This window comes from Chiloscyllium plagiosum, unplaced genomic scaffold (assembly GCF_037043375.1).
Source record: "Chiloscyllium plagiosum isolate Xiang-an unplaced genomic scaffold, Cpla_swu_hap1 HiC_scaffold_13, whole genome shotgun sequence".
In the NCBI taxonomy this organism is placed as follows: Eukaryota; Metazoa; Chordata; class Chondrichthyes; order Orectolobiformes; family Hemiscylliidae; genus Chiloscyllium; species Chiloscyllium plagiosum.
The window spans coordinates 66,952,106-66,971,647 of record NW_028270151.1 but is presented as its reverse complement, the minus strand read 5'-3'; the positions used below and the strand labels follow the sequence as shown (position 1 = coordinate 66,971,647).

General features: G+C 43.1%; 1 protein-coding gene across 4 annotated transcripts in view; it reads left to right on the top strand.

Moving 5' to 3' along the window:
* Nucleotides 1–5,203: 5,203 nt before the first annotated feature.
* LOC122555834 (nicotinamide/nicotinic acid mononucleotide adenylyltransferase 3) overlaps nt 5,204–19,542 on the top strand; it is a 63,768-nt gene continuing 49,429 nt past the window's right edge. For 2 of the 4 annotated variants that reach the window (XM_087993695.1, XM_043702015.2), the window contains exons 1-2: nt 5,267–5,352; nt 12,628–12,773. In XM_087993695.1, the coding sequence (XP_087849821.1) occupies nt 5,309–5,352; nt 12,628–12,773 (190 nt within the window). In that variant the 5' untranslated portion in view covers nt 5,267–5,308. The other 2 variants (XM_043702016.2, XM_087993694.1) reach the window with 2 other exon arrangements.

Below are 19,542 nucleotides of genomic sequence, written 5' to 3'. Positions count from 1 at the left end.
CTGTTGCCACTTGCTGTTTCTTTGCTCCACCCATACACCATGCTCGTCTGATTAAAGATCCCCTCTCAAAAATAAGCTGATCCTGTCCATTATTACCAACACTGTTCAACTTACTTTTCCTTTTTGTCTATCCCTCCTCACTGTTCCTTTATTTTTCAGTTCCAGTCTTTGTGTTCCTGCACCCATGGCGCTTAAATCATGTCATTGTCTGCTGACACCCAATGTTGGTTGTAGCCATGCATACACATCCACATTGGAAACAGGCAGGTGTACAATTTTAAAAATGCTACATCATCACACAGAATTCCAATGGCCCAATACGCAAAGGAACTGCACATGCTCAGAAAAGAAACGAACTATTGAAACAGAGTTCAGCACAGGGCAGTGAAAGCGGGGGGCGGGGGCGGGGGGGGGGGGGGGGGTTGCGAGTATGGATTGGGTAGCAAGGATGGAAGGAGGACAGAGGGGAGGAGGGAGACAGAAAGAGGACTTGGAGGGGCTCAGCAGTGGGAGGAGGAGGCCCAGGAGGGGGAGGAAGGTCAGTGGGGTGTGCTAAGAGGAAACGGGGCTACCATCCCCCTCCCCACTTTCACAGCGCCCTTCTACCTGTCACAACTCCCTCCACCCCTTCCTTCACAGCCCCCTTTTCTCTCTTTGCAGCCACACCAGGTTTAAAGGTGAGCCTGCTTAAATGCACAGGTACCAATTCCTATAAATAGATATGCACAAATTCCTGCAGTGCATATATGAGTGATGTCAATAGATATGTCCTTTTATCATACCCTTTTACTTCTACTTACACCATTAGTTCACTTATCATGTTACAAAACTGCACGCATTCAGACAGAGAGCAATTATCTCTGTCTTTTTAACACTAATCTGTAATTTGACCCTGTTTGATTCTGAGATTTGTTTCTGCTGCATTCCAGGTTTAGTTATAGCTATTCCATATCCCATAACCAACTCAATTTTTATTCTACCTGATTTCTCTCTCATATTCCCATTCTTCTGATAAGTTTTTTAAGCATTCCGTAACAGCACTGGCAAATCTTCCTGTGAGGATATTAGTTCTGATTACTCTTCAGAGGGTTGGTGTGGACTTGTTGGGTCAAAGGGTCTGTTTCCACACTGTAGGGATTCTAAATTTAAAAAATATACAGGAATTGCTCCCAATGTCCAAGACCTCTCAAGCATTCCCTCCGGTAGCATTTTTCCAGCCACATGTTTGCACATTTAATTTCCTATTTCAGTACAGGAAACAATCCTGAGGCTACTGATTTTAAGTTTCTGCTTTTCAGTCTCATGCCTAGCTCCTTAAATTCTACCTTCGGGACCAAGTCTCTCTTTCTACCTATATCATTGCTACCAATGTTGACTATCACCTCTGAATCTTCACTCTCTCCCTAAAATAACATCCTGTAATCACTCTACAATGTCCTTAACCTTGGCACCAGGGAGGGAGGGGGTATACGATCCTGAAGTCACATCTACAGTTGTAGAAATGCACCTCTGTTTCCCTTGCTAATGAAATCATTATCAGAATTGCTCTTTCATGTCCTGTACAGCTGAGCAACTAGTGGTGCCACAAGTTTGGCTCCTTCTATATTCCCCTCTGATGAACCATTACTCTCATCAGTATTCAAAATCCAAAATAGATTAGTGAGTGAGATAAACTCAAGGGATTCTTACATATCCTGCTTTGTCTTCCTTGATGGCCTAGCCATCACCTACTCCCTCCCTGCCTCCCTGCTTTTAATCTACAGTTATAGCAACTTGTCAAACATGCTATTCATGTAGATTTCAGCCTCATGGATGAACCACAATGACTCTTACCTCCAGGACAGGATTCACTAATTTTATTGCCGGCCCTCTGAGTCCTGTGTTCTGGATATGGAAGTCAATGCCACGATCAGTGTACTGTCACCGATCCCTATGCGCCAAACGTCGGAGCAGCTGCATGCGCACATAGCTGAGCAGTCTAGAGGGAACTTTGCTCCCAGAGCACAAGCTTTTGAAGCTGGAGAAATTTCCCACACAATTGTCTCGGCATGTGAAGTGTCCATAGCTCCTAATATGGCAGAGGATAGGCATTCCGCACAGCTCAGCAGTCCTGCCATTTCTTCAGCTTACTTTCAGACAACCTACTTTAAATTGGAGAGTAGAAAGTAAAATTGTTCATTAACTTCAACGATTCCAGCTGAATTACAAACAAATACCAGCTCATGACTTTGCTGTGGCATGACTGAGTCTCTCAAATCTAGATGCACACTGATTCTCACCTCCTGCCTACATGTACGAGGGAAGGGGAGACAGAAAGAGAGAGAGAGGTACTTTGCAGATAAGTGAAAGCCTTGAGCCTAATCTTGATTTATATTTTCCCATTCTGCTGCTTCACCAACTCACAGGTAAAAAAGTGTCTGAGGTCTTGGTCCCAATTAATACCCTCCTTCTCCACTGTATTTTCAATTCTTAGGAAGGTTTTGCCAGAACGTAAACAGAATTTGTTGTTGCGGTAGGTTCGTAAAACAGAGTTATTGGGTTAGAGAGCCCATACAAGGTCTTATAAAGGCAAAGAAGACTTTAATTTTTAAATGTAATTGGACAGTTTAAACTTAGCAATGATCAATTGTGGGCCCGTAAAATGGCAAACAAACATTAAACCTTGAGAACGAATGTCAAGTGTGGCTGGAGGATAACATATATGGAGCAGCACGGTGGCTCAGTGGTTAGCACTGTGCTACCTCACAGTGCCAAGGACCCAGGTTCAATTCAAGCCTCAGGCAACTGTCTGTGTGGAGTTTGCACATTCTTCCTGTGCCTGTGTGGGTTTCCTCCCACAATCCAAAGATGTGCAGGTTAGGTGAATTGGCCATGCTAAATTGTCCATGGTTCAGGATGTGTAGGTTGGTTGCATTAGTCAGGGGTAAATACAGAGTAGTAGGGGGATGGATTACTCTTCAGAGGGTTGGTGTGGACTTGTTGGGTCAAAGGGTCTGTTTCCACACTGTAGGGATTCTAAATTTAAAAAATATACAGGAATAGATCATTCTGTTTGTTGAGGAGCAACAGGATACTGGGGCTATTGGATAGATTATTTTTTGGAATTTAAAAAAAAAATCAAGATTCAGAAGAAATTTTGAAAATATATTCATGAGGTCCAATGAATGAATCAACTTCAGTTTCTGTTCAAAACCACAGAAGGCATTATGATCGTGAAAGAAAAGACAGCTGGAATACCAGAGGAAACAGCTTGAACACTGTTGATAGGTCACAGAGAGACTGGGCTTATACAGGATTCTCGGCCTGGATAATATAAAGTCATACAGGGCCATGGGATGTTGAACTGCCCATTTCGAGCTAAAGCAATATATATTACAGAAAGGTAGGAAGGGGTCACCGAAAGGGTTAGGCGCAGCCATGTTTTTGTTGTTTATTGATCAAGTCAATGCACTAGGTAGAAAGACAAGAATAAGCATAAAAAGCAAATCCACAACAGTTAAACATTAAAAACTGGAAATGTAAATGTGGCAGGGAATTGTTCCTGTGCTTTGGAAATGACCGGTGTTCAATCATGACATTAAGGATGCTCATAAATAGTTGGTCACAAGGAGCAAATTTTTCCCAGCCTCAGTCATGGACATTAGTAAGCCAGTTGGAAAAGTAGGGAGAGATTGGCAGAAATTAGATACTTGACATTGAGAAATAAAAAAGGTCTGATATCCAACCAGATTTTGAATGAGGAAATTAGATTTTTGCTCGTGAGCAAAAATGGTCAATTTGCAACTACTTGCATGTATACGGCTTAGGCTTGCTCCATGGGCACTGACCCTGTGCACCACTCACACTCATGCCAGGTGGTGGCATTGGCCACATACCAGCCTCACCACACTGATGTGGCACATCACTTACAATACTGCTCTGCACTTCAATGCTGTACTTTGGAGTACACTGGCAGCTATTATAATAAATGTTGCTGCAGGGTTGACTAACTGTGTTGGGTCCCCTTAATCTAAATGAGCATGGCTCCCCTTAGATTTTGAGACTTGGCTATTCGGTTGATGCCCATTCACTATGCTTTCTGTGTGGGCAGGTGTGAGGTGTGATGTAGCTCAGTCATCAAAGTAATACAAATTGAGGGATTGCTAACAGAACAAGTAAGGAGAGATGCACCCCCTCTACCTCACCCCCGTCCCCTACCCCCTTACTCAGCCCTAGTCCCCTCCCTTCTCTCCTCCCCCTTACTCAGCCTCATCCCCTCACCTGTCACTCACCCCCTCAATCCCATTCACTCCGCTGTCCAGCCCATCCTCAACACTTTACTTACACACCCCAACCTTGTTCACATTCCCTCTCCTCCCCACCCCACCCCTCACTCACATCTCCCCATACTCACTCAATACCTCACTCCTCTCACACACCCACCCACTCCTCAATCAAAAACCCCCTCACCCATTACTCCTCACTTACTCACACACCCCTTCACTCCAACCCCTCTCACAACCCATCCACTCCTCATTCACACACACACCCTCATCCATCCACTCCTCACTCACTCACACATCCCTTCACCCACCAACCCCTCACTCACAACCCACCCACTCCTAAATCACACACCCTCTCACCCACCTACTCCTCACTCACTCACACATCCCTTCACCCACCAACCGTTCACTCACAACCCACCCACTCCTCAATCACACACCCTCTCACCCACCCACTCCTCACTCAATCACACACCCCCCTCACTCACCCACTCATCACTCAAACACCCCTTCATCCACCAACCCCTCACTCACAACTCATCCACTCCTCACATACCCCAACCCTGCATTAATTAACACTTTTCCCATTTCTTCCCACTCACCAGTAATAACTCCTTAGTTCAATTGAAGACCCCCCCACCCACCAACCCCGTGTAATTTAACCTTTGCAGAGAGAGAAAGTGAGTTAATATTTCTTTCCCTCTCTCTCTGTCTTTATAAATACTGCCAGACTTGCCGAGGTTCTCCCCCGCTCTGTGTGTGTTCCCGATTTCCAGCATCCGCGGTTCTGTAGCTGAACAAGTAGCTGGGCTGGTGTGAGAATAGGCTGTGAGTTGGTCTTGTGTAAGTAGCTGCTGTTGTGAATTTTTGACTGTGTGTTTCGTCCCTTCTCTTATTCCGTTCTGAGCAACCCTGGAGAATCAGCCAGCAGAGGGCGAGGGAAAGGAATAGACTTGAGACTAAGGTGAGTCTGATTCCTGTTTGTTCCCCCACCACTCCTCTCTCTAGCTGCCCCTCAATGTCTCACAACTAGGATTCACAACAGAATGGTCTCTGAGTGTCCCATGCACGGGAGCTTCCCCTCTGATGGGTAAGGGAGCTGTATAAAGACATGAACCTTCACTGTATACAACTGGAAGGCACCCTCTGCAGACCGAATACCACAGCGTGAAAAAGGAAGCAAATCTAGACGTGTTGCTGCATTTGTTTTGGGTGGGAATCAGCCGGAAGCCAGGTTGAGGCGGTGTTGCCGAAATGTAAAAGTTGTACTTAAGTTGGAGCAAAAAGTCCTGTTGTCGAAATTGGAGCAGTTTAGGCCCGGAAGAATGAGCTACCTTTCAGCTAAAGCAGTTCACAGTAAGAGAGGAAAAGCCTCACGATTAAGGAGGCAAACAGCAGTGCTGGTGAGGGACACATACAAAAAGGAAAACATGACTTCCTTCCTGATTTTATAACAGCCTCCTTGAGACAAGGGTTAATGTTCATTAACCTTTTTGATTGCTTTTAATTTACATATATTATCCCTTCAAAATAGGAGAGAAACAAAATTGGAAAGGGGTAAAAATATATCATTTTAAAGAAAACCCATATCATGTACTTAAGTAGTGGGAGAGGGATTGCATGCACAAACTACATACATAACTAGAAATTAGATTTAAAAAGCAAAAAGACAAATATACATGCTTATCTGGTATCTCAAACACTTTTTACTTTCAACTAAATGTATTTGCAGTACCTGTTAAGCATAAACACAAGCAGCCAGTTTTGCAGAAATGAAATTGACTATTTCATCTATATTTGACAGAAGGAATGATGTCGACGGTGACACACGCTCTTGTACAAATAGTCTGCTGGGATTTTTAATGTCCACCCTAAATGGTGCCAATAGAACCTTGGTGCAATATTGCATTCATTAAACCCCGCTGCACGTTATGCAATCAATCTTTGGAATAAGACAGAAACCCTCAATTTTTTCCTTTCATTAATGAGTGCTGCCAACAAGAATCCAGCTGAAGAATAACCTGGTCAGTTCCATAATCACTCTTTGTTACTGAAGGCACCCAGTCAGGAGAGATTTGTATGTACTTTTTTTAGATTACTATAGATTTAGATTACTTATAGTGTGGAAACAGGCCCTTCGGCCCAACGAGTTCACACCAACCCTCCGAACAGCAACCCACCCAGGCCCATTCCCCTACATTTACTCCTTCATCTAACACTACAGGCAATTTAGCATGGCCAATTCACCTAACCTGCACATTTTTGGACTGTGGGAGGAAACCAGAGCACCCAGAGGAAACCCATGCAGGCACGGGGAGAATGTGCAAACTCCACACAGACAGTTGCCTGAGGCGGAAATTGAACCCGGGTCTCTGGTGCTGTGATGCAGCAGTGCTAACCACTGTGCCACCGTGCCACCCATGAATTTTACTAAGAATAGACTTGCAACTTTTCTTCTTTGTTCATGGCATGTGCACATTGCTGGCAAAGGCATTTATTGCCCATCCCAAATTGTCCTTGAGAAGTTGATGGCGAGTCTCCTCTTGAACCCCTGCAGTCCATTGCACAGTAGGTACACAACTGCAGCCTTGACCAATCTCCCTCTCTTGGGTCCCTTCAGTGGACAAACTAATCGTCCTCAGTGACCTCAATGCTAGAGTTGGCAAAAGTGCAGACCTTTGGGATGATCTAATCGGGAAAGAGGGAGTAGGGAAGCAAAACTCCCAACGGCATTCTACTCCTGGCCAAATGCAGCAAACACAACCTCCTCATCATCAACACACTGTTCCGCCAAAGGGACAAAAAGAACACAAAATGGCAGCAGCAACGCTCCAAACACAAGCACCTCTTTGACCATGTCAATTGTCAGAGCGAGAGATCAGAAAGACATTAAAATCACCCATGCTGTGACAGGAGCTGACAACTGCTAGACGGAACATTGTCTGATCTGAGCCAGGATCAACATAAATATTTAACTCTGTCGCAGTGGAGACAATAGAAGCAGTGCTGTAAAAAGCTCAACATTGAGGCACTTAAAGACCCAGAAAAGAGAACCACGTACAACCATCTTCTCTCCACAAACCTAGCGACGCTGAGTCACAGGATTCCAACAGCCTCTGCTCTGCCGTCAAGGCCACCACCATCATCAATGCCTATAAAAACCTGGCTGGTCACTTAACCAGGAAGCACCAAAACTGGTTTGACAAGAATAATCAGGAGGTCCAAGAGCTGATAAGCCGGAAGCGTATGGCATTATTGAGTGTCAAACAGAAGCCGCACTCGGAAGAGAAAAGACAGGCCTCCAGGCGACTGAAGGCTGAGGTCAAACAATGAACCCGTGACATGGTGGGTGGAGAAAGTACTGGAGGCCCAAAGAATGGCTGACAGCCATGATGTGCAGAGTTTCTTCCGTGCTGTCAAGTCCATTTACACACCCAAGATGCAAAGCCCCATCCCACTGCTGGTCAAGGACAGAGCGACTCTTGTCAAAGACTAAGAAGCCAACAAACAACCCTGGGGGGAGCACTTCTGAGATTTCCTCAACCTAGGTTCTGTCATCAATCTGAGGATTCTTGACTGAATCCCACAGCATGCTATGTGGCACAGGCCCAGCAATGCCCAGCCCCACACAAAGGAGAGATGATCATCTGCCAGCTCAAGACCAACAAGGCTACTGGAGCAGATGGTAACCCCGCTGAGGCATTGAAGTGCGGAGGCAGAGAGCTCCCAGTGCAGCTACACGCCTTTGTCTGCCTTATCTGGAAGGAGGGGAGCTACCCAGGAGAGCTCCGAGATGTCACAGTGTGAGCAGTTTCAAAAAAGGGAACAAGTCTGACTGTGGTAACTACAGGGGAGTCTCCCTGCTGTAAACAGTTGGGGAAAGTCATCACCCAGGTCCTCCTCAACCGTCTCCTCTCTGCGGCTGAGGAACTCCTCCCGGAACCGCAGAGGGGCATAACAGACATGATTTTCACTGCGTGACAGCTGCATGAGAAATGCAGAGAAAAGAACCTCTCCCTGTACGTGGCTACCTTCGACCTTACAAAGGCCTTTGACGCCATCAATCGGGAAGCGTTATAGAGCGTCCTTTACTGCTTTGGTTGCACCATGAAGTATGTCACCATCATTCGCCTGGTCCACAATGACTTGGAAGTTGTGGTAATGACAGATGATAAGTGACACCACTGACCCATGCCCCATTCGGACTGGTGTCAAGCAGGGCAGTGTCATTGCCCGGGCACTGCTCTCGATATACCTGGCTGCAATGCTTCACCTCATTGCTGACGAGCTCCCTGCTGGAGTGGACCTAATTTACAAAACCTGTGGGAAATTATTCAACCTCTGCTGCTTTTAGCCAAAACAGAGTCACCCCAACCAGTGTCATCAAGCTTCAGTACTCCGATGATGCTTGCAAACTCAGAAGATGAACTCCAGACCATCATCAGCACCTTTACAGAGGCATATGAAAGCGTGAGTCTTGCGCTGAACATCCACAAGATGAAGATCCTCAACCAACCTAGCCCAGCATTGTGGAGCGAACCCCAGATCATCAAAGTCCACAGGGAGGCCTTAGAGAACGTTTACTACTTCCAATATCTTGGAAGTGTCCTGTCAACAGCTATTGATGAATAGCCTGAGGAAAAAGGTATTCAAGGCCAACATCATCAGATCTGACACCAGGATCATGGTTTACAGAACTGTGGTGGTTCTTGCCCTCCTGTATGGCTATGAGACATGGACTGGCTACAGCAGACACCTCAAGGTGCTGGAGCAGTACCACCAAAACTGCCTGCGCACAGTCCTGTGAATCTTCTGGGGAAAACAAATCACCGACATCAACCCCCTTGGGGGGGTCAGTTGCGTTGGGCTGAGAACATCATCCATGTGGCCAACATAAGACTCCCCAAGCTGGTGCTCTACTCCCAGCTTTGAAACGGCAGGTGAGCCCCAGGTGGGCAGAGGATGTGCTTCAGGGATACCTTCAAGGACTCACTGGCAAAGTGCAGCATTCTCACAGACACCTGGGGATCACCTGCCCAAGACCGCCCAAAATGAAGGAGAAGCATCTGGGAATATACCAAGCAGCTTGGGATTGGTATAAAAAGCGGAAGCCAAGCAAAAACAGTGTAAAGAACACACTGCCACACCAACACCCCACCGTCCCTTTCCCATGGCCACTTTCTGCCCCATGTGTAATGGTGCCAGTGGAAGCTTCATCGGTCTGTACAGCCACCTACAGACTCACCCTGAGAGTAGAAAAGAGTCACCTTTCATTCAAGAGAGGCTACAGATGACGATGTTGAGGCACCCCTACGATGTTGTTAGAAAAGGATTTCCAAAATTTTGATTCAACAAGAATGAAGAGACAGTGATATGGGTCTTGGAGCATGGGGCCTGCAGGTGGCGGTGTTTCCATGTATCTGTTGCCTTAATGTGGCAGTGATTGTGGGTTTGAAAGGGGCAGTCAGAGAAGTTGTGGTGAGCTGTGGATGGTACAGGCTGCTGCCACTCTGTTGGTGGTGGAAAGAGTGAATGATGAATGGTGTGCTAAACAAGCTGCTTTGTTTGAGAAGACATTGAGTTTTGGGTGTTGACGTTGCTGCACTCATTCAGGAAAGTGGTGAGTATTTCATCACAGTTTAGACTTGTGCTTTCTAGATGCTGCACAGGTTTTGGGGAGTTTGGAATACGAGTTGGTTCCCCCCACAGAATTCCACATGCCTCACTTGCTGTTGTAACAAAAGTATTTATAGATTTTATTTCCGAATGAACCCGTTCAGGAATATTATGACCCACCTCTGGAGCAGACTGGACTTGAACCTGGGCTTCCTGGCTCAGAGATAGGGACATTAGGGCAGTACAGTGGCTCAGTGGTTAGCACTGCTGCCTCACAGCACCAGGAACCTGGGTTCGAATCCTGCCTCGGGTGACTGTGTGGAGTTTGCAAATTCTCCCTGTGTCTGCGTATATTTCCTCTGGGTAATTTGGTTTCCTCCCACACTCCAAAGATGTGCAGGTTAGGTGCGTTGGTTATGCTAAATTGCCCATAGTGTTAGGTGCATTAGTCAGAGGGAAATGGGTCCGGGTGGGTTACTCTTTGGAGGGTCATTGTGGACTAATTGGGCCGAAGGGCCTGTTTCTACACTGTAGATAATCTAATCTAATCTAATTACCACTGCTTCCCAAGAGGTGCTGGTCCAGATCAGTTTCTGATCACCAGTAACCCTCAGTATGTTTTATAGTGGAGGTTTTGATGATGGCAATGTTGTGCATATTACTGGGAGATGATTTAATTTTTTTTTGTTGGAGGTGCTCATTGCGTGATGTTGAATCATGTTTGCATAACGTTTGTATTTCAGATTTCCGGCATACGCAGTATTTTACGTTAGTGCTTGAACTTGCCAGCTCAAGGCTGAATTTTGCACAGCTCTTGCTGCATGTAGGCATGAACTGCTACAGTAGATGAGGAGTTGCAAATGTTACTGAGCGCTGTACAATTACCTGCAGGAATTCACACTTTTAACCTTTTGAAAGAGGATTACATTTCATTGGATAGCATTAAACAGAATAAAGTCACTATAGTAACAGGGTTGCTCTCTCGTTAAAGAGAGACTACTGGTGATGGTTTAATTTGAGGGTCATCATTGCCCAGTGAGGTGGAGAAAGCATGACCTTCATGCTAACCTCAGCTGGTATGGGAAATGAACCCACCAACTGAGCTAACTGGCCTCCAATGTATGGTACAGAAATGTGGCAATGTCTGTGCTCCATTCAAGCCTCCCATTTTTCTTGTTCTAAATTGACCAGCATAAGCCTTCCTCACGCGCGAGTCGAGAGAAGATAATTGATTAAGCAACCGAGAGGTTGGGCCTGACAGATTCCTGAAGTGATGACCTGGGACTGATATGATTGACCTCTGACACCCACATATCTTTCAATGTGCTAGCTATGATTCCAGCCATTGGAGAGTTTCCCCTGATTCCCATTGACTTCTGTCTTGTTAACACATCTTTATGTCACACCTAATCTAATGCTCCCTTCATGTCAACGCAGTCACTCCTACCGCACTTATGGAGTATGGCTACATTTTTTTCCATGTTTGCACGGAAGCTGTAATCATGTTAGAACTATGTGTCCCTGCGAGAACCTGAACTGAGCATCAATGAGTCCATTATCGATGAGCAATTACTGTTTGATGGTATTGTCAATGATACCTTCCTTCACTCTGCTGATCTTTGAGAATAGACTGCTGGAGTAGTAACAGTCTTGTGGACAGCCACATGTAAGTAATTTTCCCCATTACTGGGTACATGCTTTGTGTAGCTTTACGAGCACATCTCAGTAGGTCACAGCTAATTCTGGAGCGCAGATTTTCAGCATTTTAGCTGGGATGTTGTCTTGACTCCTTCACTTAGAATGCAGTTCTACACTGCAGCAAATGAGCTGTCTAGTTCAGTAATTTCTGGCTTCAATTTGGTATTATTATAGTATCAGACATAAATAATGGTTAGAAGAAAAATAGGGCTTTCACAGAATCCTGTAGGATGATAACACATACTGGTTTGAAATTCATTGTTGCACTATTTTAACAAGCCCATTTATTTTAAACTGATTTGACATTTGTTCAGATAACAGAGGGAGCTTTTTGATGAAACCATTAAATGTTTTGAATGCTTTTCAACAGCATAATTTCAAGGTCTACATTTATTAAAACTTGAGAAAATGCTACTCTTCTTGAGAGTTTTGGATTCGTTTTTCCTTTATTCATGGGGAGCGCTGTCAATTCTGTTGTTTGAGCAATGAGAGGCAGAGATTTTAAGTTTGATTTTGAGGCATGGTTCACTTACATGCATCTCAAAATGAAGCTGTTGAGTGTCATGTTCTCAGATGAGGGTGGGAGAAAGTGCTTTGATGTTCAGAGAGAATTCCGATGCATGGCACACTGTGCAAAGTGAAGTAGAAAGCAGCACTGTCACACATGCATGACAGTGTGATGCATGTCATTGGATTACTGGGTTGAAATAAATCACAAAATTTACACTAATGCATTATCCAGTGAACTGCTTGAGCTCTGGAGTTGTAAATACAGGCTTTGATTTCTTTAGAATTCAAAATCACTCATTACCCTCACAGCCATAACAACTATCTCCACTGTTTGGGTCACTCCACTATACTGTGTACTAATACAATTTTCTTTGTTACATTTTCTGAGTAGATATGGTGTTTACTTCCTTGGCCTGAGTCTATTAAATTCCCACTTCTTATTTTGTATATCATTCCATGTCCAAGTACGATTCTGTATGTATCTCAGAAATATTTGTCCATGGTTCTGACCAGCTCAATTATATTTCTTCCTTCCTTTAAGCTTTAATTTTGGCGTCAGACACCAGCACTGTGCTAAAATGATTAACCGTATTCCAGTTGCATTGATTGCCTGCGGCTCCTTCAACCCTATCACAAATATGCACATGCGAATGTTTGAACTTGCTAGAGATCATCTTCATCAAACAGGTCAGTTTTCTTGCAATTTTAAAAGGGGCTGTGTTACATTTCAACTTAAAATGACCTGAAGATAAAATGAAGTATTGAAATTACCTTTTTTCATTCGAAGGAGATTCAGTTGACAATAATGACCTATTTTGTAATGAATATGAGTGCGTGAAAACAGAATGAAAAGCAAATTTACTTGGACAGCTGTTGAGTAGATGAAAGGTGACCAGTTACATTCCTTCTGATTCCTGCTATGTCTTTCCATTTGTCAGAATGATGGGTATCAGCACTGACGAGCTTACCATTATTCTGCTGTTTTCCTGCGCATCAGGTATTAGTCTTTCTCAATTCAGGGTTAGCACATTTTGGATGCAGATTGAAGGTCACTTCACAATCCTGTTTAAATGTATCACTGTTTCTATCTTGAATCAGCATGCCTGTTCCAGTATTTCTTCTGAGGGAAGTTGTTAACTAGTTCAGAATTAGGGGAAATTCTGTGAATCTGCAGTCAGTGGTTTATTTGAGCCTGGCTAAACTCACTGAAGTTAGGATTTTTACATTAGGTTCACGTTCAGGCCATCAATTTGGTCTTGAACTAGTTCCAGAATCTTGCAGGGAACGCCATCACCCACAAATTCCTCTTCCAGCTATACACCAACTTGAGATGGAACTATATCCTTCGCTGTCAGTGGATCAGAAACCTGGAAACCACTCCTTAACAGTACTGTGGATGCATCTGCACCATGTGCACTATTGCTGTTCAACAAAGTAACTCACCAATAACTTCTTTGGGACTCCTGGGATTGGGCATGAAATGCTGAGTTTTGCCAGTGTTGCTGACATCCCAAGATAGGTCTTCTCTAGTCATGCCACTTGACAGTGTCCTATACTTATATAGAAGATGGTAATGAGTGGTTATTAGTAACTAGTGATTATTCATTTGTGACTTAGACAAATCTGTTTTTATAGGGTTAGCATCATGTAAAATAAGACCAGGAATGTTGCCAGATTTATATAATTACCCATTATTCCCTCATATCTTTTAGAGAAGGTAGCTGGCCATATCTGTCTGTGACTCTAGTCTCACTAAGTAGTTAATTCGTAATAGCCTCAGAAGTATTGACCAAGCTACTCAGTAGAGATGGTCATGATCTCACCATTACTATGTATTAGTATCAATAATTGATTTTATCTCATCAGTCCCTGTCCTAGGTATGTAACTGAGCTTGTGGTGCCTTTCAAGAGTAGTTTTCACACAAGGATACCGTTAGCTGTCATGAGAATGAATATTGTGCATTTTTTTTACTGACCATTTAAAGAAGTTTAAATGATCAGATTCTTTTGGACAGAATAGAAAATTGTAAGAGGTTTATCCCAGAAATATGTAAAATATTAATAAAACCAATGCAGCTCAGATGGTAGAGTGATCGTGCCTCCTCTTTTATGAATTGTAAATTGTCACTGCCATTGTATTAAATCCATGCTGTTGGCCATGTGCCACAGAAGTGCTGACAGGTGGCACATTTGCACCACTTGGTTGTCACAGTTAAACCTCTATTCTTAACAGTGAGCTATAATTACGTACAGGGTACAAGTATGCCATATTTGTGGGTTAATTATCATGAACGTCTGTGAGATCTTTAAAAATGCACATGGTAAAAATGAAATGAAAAGTCATGCTTTCTGAATCAGAGGGGCTAGAACTCGACATTAGTAATGATACAAATCAGTGAAGTGATTGGAAAAGGAATTGGAGCAGAGAGTACAGACGGCAGCAGATGTACTGCTCCTGTTTTGTGCCCTCTGTGAATTTGAATTTTATCCCCAGGGTTCCTAATCACAAATCGTTTTAATAAAAATAAAGCTGGGAATGAAATTGACTCTTTCACTGTTTTTGCTTGCTTTCTATAAACTCAGATTCCAGTAGAGGTGAAATCTATAAAAGTGTTGTTAATTTAAAGATACAGTATGCATTTTTGAAATTTTACATGTAGGCAACAGTCTGAATTAGTATGAAAACAGAATTAGCATTTCTGTTACAATGTATAGATATACTGTAAATTTGTCCTCTTTTAGTTTTCTGCTAAATTGGTTTGTAACATCCCCACTCTTCCTGTTGATGATCCTGTCTAGTCAATTCTAAATCTATTTATTGATATTTCTCAAATTCAACATGCTAACTAAATTATCATTCATGTGTTGGCAAGCCACAGTTTGAAATGCCAGTATGATGTAGCTGTTGGCATTCGTGTATTCAACTATTAATTAATCCCTTGAAAGATCAATCCTAATATAAGGGTTAAACTCAATAAAAGAAGGCCAGCTACCAAGTGTTTACAGCTCAGAAACACCCTAACTTTGGGGAGGTGCTGAACTCGTAGTAATGTCACTGGATTAATAATCTAGAGGCCCAGGCCAGTGTCCTGGAGAAATAAGTTCAAATTGCATTGTGGCAACTAGTGAAATTTGAATTCAATAAAAACCTGACGGGGAAAACGCTACGATAATGGCAACTATGTAACCTTTGTCGATTGATGTAAAAGGTAATCTGGTTCACAAATATTATTTAGGAAATGAATCTGCTGTTCTTTCCTGGTATGGCTGACATTTGACTCCAGATCTACAGAAATATGGTTGACCCCTAACTGCTGGCAATAAATGCTGGTCCGGTCAATGACAACTTTATCCTATGAACAAATGGGGGGCAAAGAAAACTACCCAGTCTGTCCTTGTTAGTGCTTGTATTACACATGAACTGCTTCTAACTTCAACTGTCTTGGGAGTTATATCACTAGTTATTGACAGTCACTGGGTCAAAGTCCTGGAGCTCCCATCTTAGCAACACTGTGGTGTCCACCACATGGACTGCAGCATTTTACAAAAGCAGCTCACCACCACTTACTCACAGACGACAGATGTTGGGCAATAAATGCTGTCCAACCAGTGATGCCTCCATCCCATTACCAAAATTTTAAAAACTGCACCCATCTTGCTTGATTGGACCTTAGCCACATGGCAACATATCTTTCTACTCCCCTGCACCCCCTTTTGACCATGTATCCTAATAATTCCTTTTATGGATTGATATAAATTATGGCTGATAATGATCCCCCTTAGTATTGTGATGCTTTATTACCTTGAAAGTGCTATATAAAATACAAGTTATTATTGATGCTGAGAGAAAGCTAATTCCACCCAGTGCAGAACAATCAAAACTTCAGCTGTACACATCATAAAGCCCAATCAGATTTCAGTTCAAATTATAGCTATAAATAAAACATGACAAGGCTTCAATTTAACATTAATTATAGCTTGAACATTAGATCTATCAATGCAATCTCTAAATTTATGTTGAGACTGCGTTGTTGGAAGTCATAATGGTTACAATGCATAAGTATTCTGACTTGTTGACTCGGTAGTAAGCTAATATTTAATGTGGATGTCGCTATATCTAATCAACATCTCCAGGACTATAGTTGTTAACTCTTTTCTGTGCATATGATATTATTCTTTTGGTTATTGGCATTCTTAAGTTTATCTTTCTTTCATGAGTCAAATTAAGAATGGGGATGTCTTTTCGTATTACACCCTTGGGGTCCCTGGGAACTGGAATTGCAACAACCTATGAGAAATTATTTTTCTCCTGAAATAAATATTGCCCTTGGGGCACTCCCACATTTTTAATGCAGCATCTCTAATTCACACAACTAGCATAAACATAAATCTCTGAGTCCCATGGTTGCCATTCATTGTAAAGTCTGGAAACTTTGATTTTTCTTCTTTCTGCAATCACTGCACACTAGGAGTTCAGCCCGGCTCGATAAGTTTTAAGGAAGTGATGTGCTGAGCTTACAAGATACTGATGATACTGACGAAAGGTGGTGTTGTGTCTAATACTGTGTATAAGATGAATAAGATATCATTCTGCCAGTTTGCTTCTCCCCAGTTAACCCTTCTTCACATTCATGCCAAAGTTCTCATCATCACAAATTGGCGTTAAAAATGGCACCACTTTTTCTTAGAGGAATAGATGGATTTCAGGCAGCACCCTATCATCCTTCTCAAGGGCAACCAGCAATGGCTAATAAATGCTAGCCCAGCAATACCCACATCCCACGAATGAATACTAAAACAAAAATTACGCGCCTATGGTACTATAGCTAACACGGGGAACTGCTCGGGTTCTCTGTAGTTTCCATTGCCAAAGGTGTCAACACCAACTGTTGAGCCTCCACAAAAAAAACCTTTATCTCACATTAAAGACTATGATGATTGATGCTCAAGACTTAGTGTTCGATGATGTGCAGATAAAAAGTTTTGGGGATTTCTCTCAGGAGGTCAGTGAGGGAATTCAAACTTCCAAAAGATGAAGGCATGATTTAAGGCTGATGGAAAAGATGAGGGATTGATGGAGACATTGTCATGAATGTGGGAAAAAGACAAAAATCAAAATCTTGCTGGAAATCAAACATGAATGGTACGCTGGAAATGCACAGTGAGTCAGGCCGGTGAGTGAGGAGAGAAGACATCAACTTTGGGCCATTGATTAAAATTGAAAATTGACAGTTTTAGTTATGGTAAGATGTGAAGTTCAGTTCAGATTGAAACAGTTTGCTGAGTTTGTGAATTGCCACGGCTAGCCTGAATGAACAATTGAAGCGGATGGAAGTGGTAGCTCAGTTTCAGATCCGAATTTGTCAACAGTTTTGATCTTATCTTTATTCCTCTAGAGAAGGTTGTAGTTTATTAAACAATCCCACTGCATAATAGCAATGGATTGTATGGTGATGAGTTTAATTGGCATGTAGAGATTATGATTACTTACGGACAATGTCAAAAAGAGGCAGCATACAGGTGCATACTTGAAAGGAACTCTTTTCCAAAACTTGTTTATCTCTCCTGCAGGTCCAAAGTACCCTCAGAATTTATCACTTTACTTCAGGTACTTCCCAGTTTTGCTTTAGTTGGTATATTGGAAAGAAATACTGGACTTGTGAATATTTTGTTGTACCGCAGGAGTCCCATACGTGCTCAGAGAAGGAGAGGAATTATTACTTGATGTTGTTGAGCCAGATCTGTGGTCAGCTAAGCCAGTTGCACACCATGGAGTAGATATTAAAATTTCTTTGTCCCTAACTAGTGCAGGATGCCAACCAATCAACTTACTGGTGCCAATGGAAGGTCCAGTCTATTTTAAAGCCACCCCATAAGCTTTCAGGCAGCAGACTGAAGCTACCAAGCACTGCAGCTTATCTTTTCCAGGCTAGTGCAAATGAGTTGGAAGAGGACTTGTAGCAGACTTTGTTATTCCTGCAGAGGAGACAACACATTCTTTCGTTGTGCTTTGCAAACATTTTACTGAGACAAAATTTTAATTTGAGGCGAAGTGCCATCTACTGCATATGCATATGATCCGTGACCTTGATCAGAGACAACGTTAAAGGCCAAGCTGGTGTGTAGAGCATTACCAAGAAAATCCAGACTGCGGAAAGTGGCAGATGGGCAGAAGGAAGGAAGACAAAAGCATTGGTTCCAGATAACTTGGCATCAATGATTTATTTCAAGATTGTGAGTGTACAAAAAATATAATTTAAACCAAGGAGCTGGCCATGCATAGCCTATATATTGGTTGCACTATTGCTGACTTCATGACCTGGGGCAAGTTGTTGCTGCACTGTATGGTGGCTCAGTGGTTAGCACTGTTGCCTCACAGCACCAGGGACCCGGATTCGATTCACACCTCTGGCGACTGTGTCGAGTTTGCACATTCTCCCTGTGTCTGCGTGGGCTTCCTCCAGGTACTCCGGTTTCCTCCCACAATCCAGGTCAGGTGAATTGGCCGTGCTAAATTGCCCATAGGTTAGATGCAGTGGTCAGGGGTAAATATAGGGTAGGGAATTGGGTCTGGGTGATTTGCTGTTCGGAGGGTTGGTGTGGACCTGTTGGGCTGAATGGCCTGTTTCCACACTGTAGGTAATATAATCTAATATATCTAATCTAAAAAAGTTATGCTTTGTAAAATCGCCAGCATGCATCCTCTTTCTAGAGTCATGAGTATGGTGCTGGAAAAGCACAGCAGGTCAGGCAGCATCCAAAGAACAGGAGGGTCGATGTTTCGGGCAAAAGCCCTTCATCGGGGAGCCCTGCATCCTCTTCCTAGCTGAGAAAGAAGATTGAATAACTTCATACGAAAGATTTTGAGGCAGGTAATAAGTGAATGGGGAGCTGGAAGAAATGCCACAACTATTCAGTAACCATCAGACTTCCTCTTTGCAGCAATGATCATTTCAACAGGCAAGTCTGAGCTTCCTAGTAATTGACATTGATGTATCTCATGGGTTAAGCAGATATGATATAGGATTAACCCTTGTCGCAAACTGCTTCACCATTTAATATACTCAACTGACTTTTCTCAATACTGCATTCACCAATGTGCTGACAGCGCATATTAAAGATAAGCTATAAAGCATAGTTATTGTGATTCATAAAAAATCTACAAAGCAAAATGAATCAGTGGATAAAGAGCAGTTGCTATTTAATTCATATCAGTACTTCAAGAGGTATTTGATTTCATGGGAGCCTTAAATTGAGGTTCTTCATTTTAAATGATTTCTGCGCAGCAGCATTTGCTGCCCTGGGACTGGATTTCTGGTGCAGCCTGGTCTGTGACAGCCCAGCTAAGATGTTGGTGGTGAAACCCCCAACCCACCATAGTGACTCACCAGCAGTTTACCCCTGTGAGTGGTGTTAATTTAAGGCACTTTAAGGTGAGACTTTCCCCTCCCTCTTG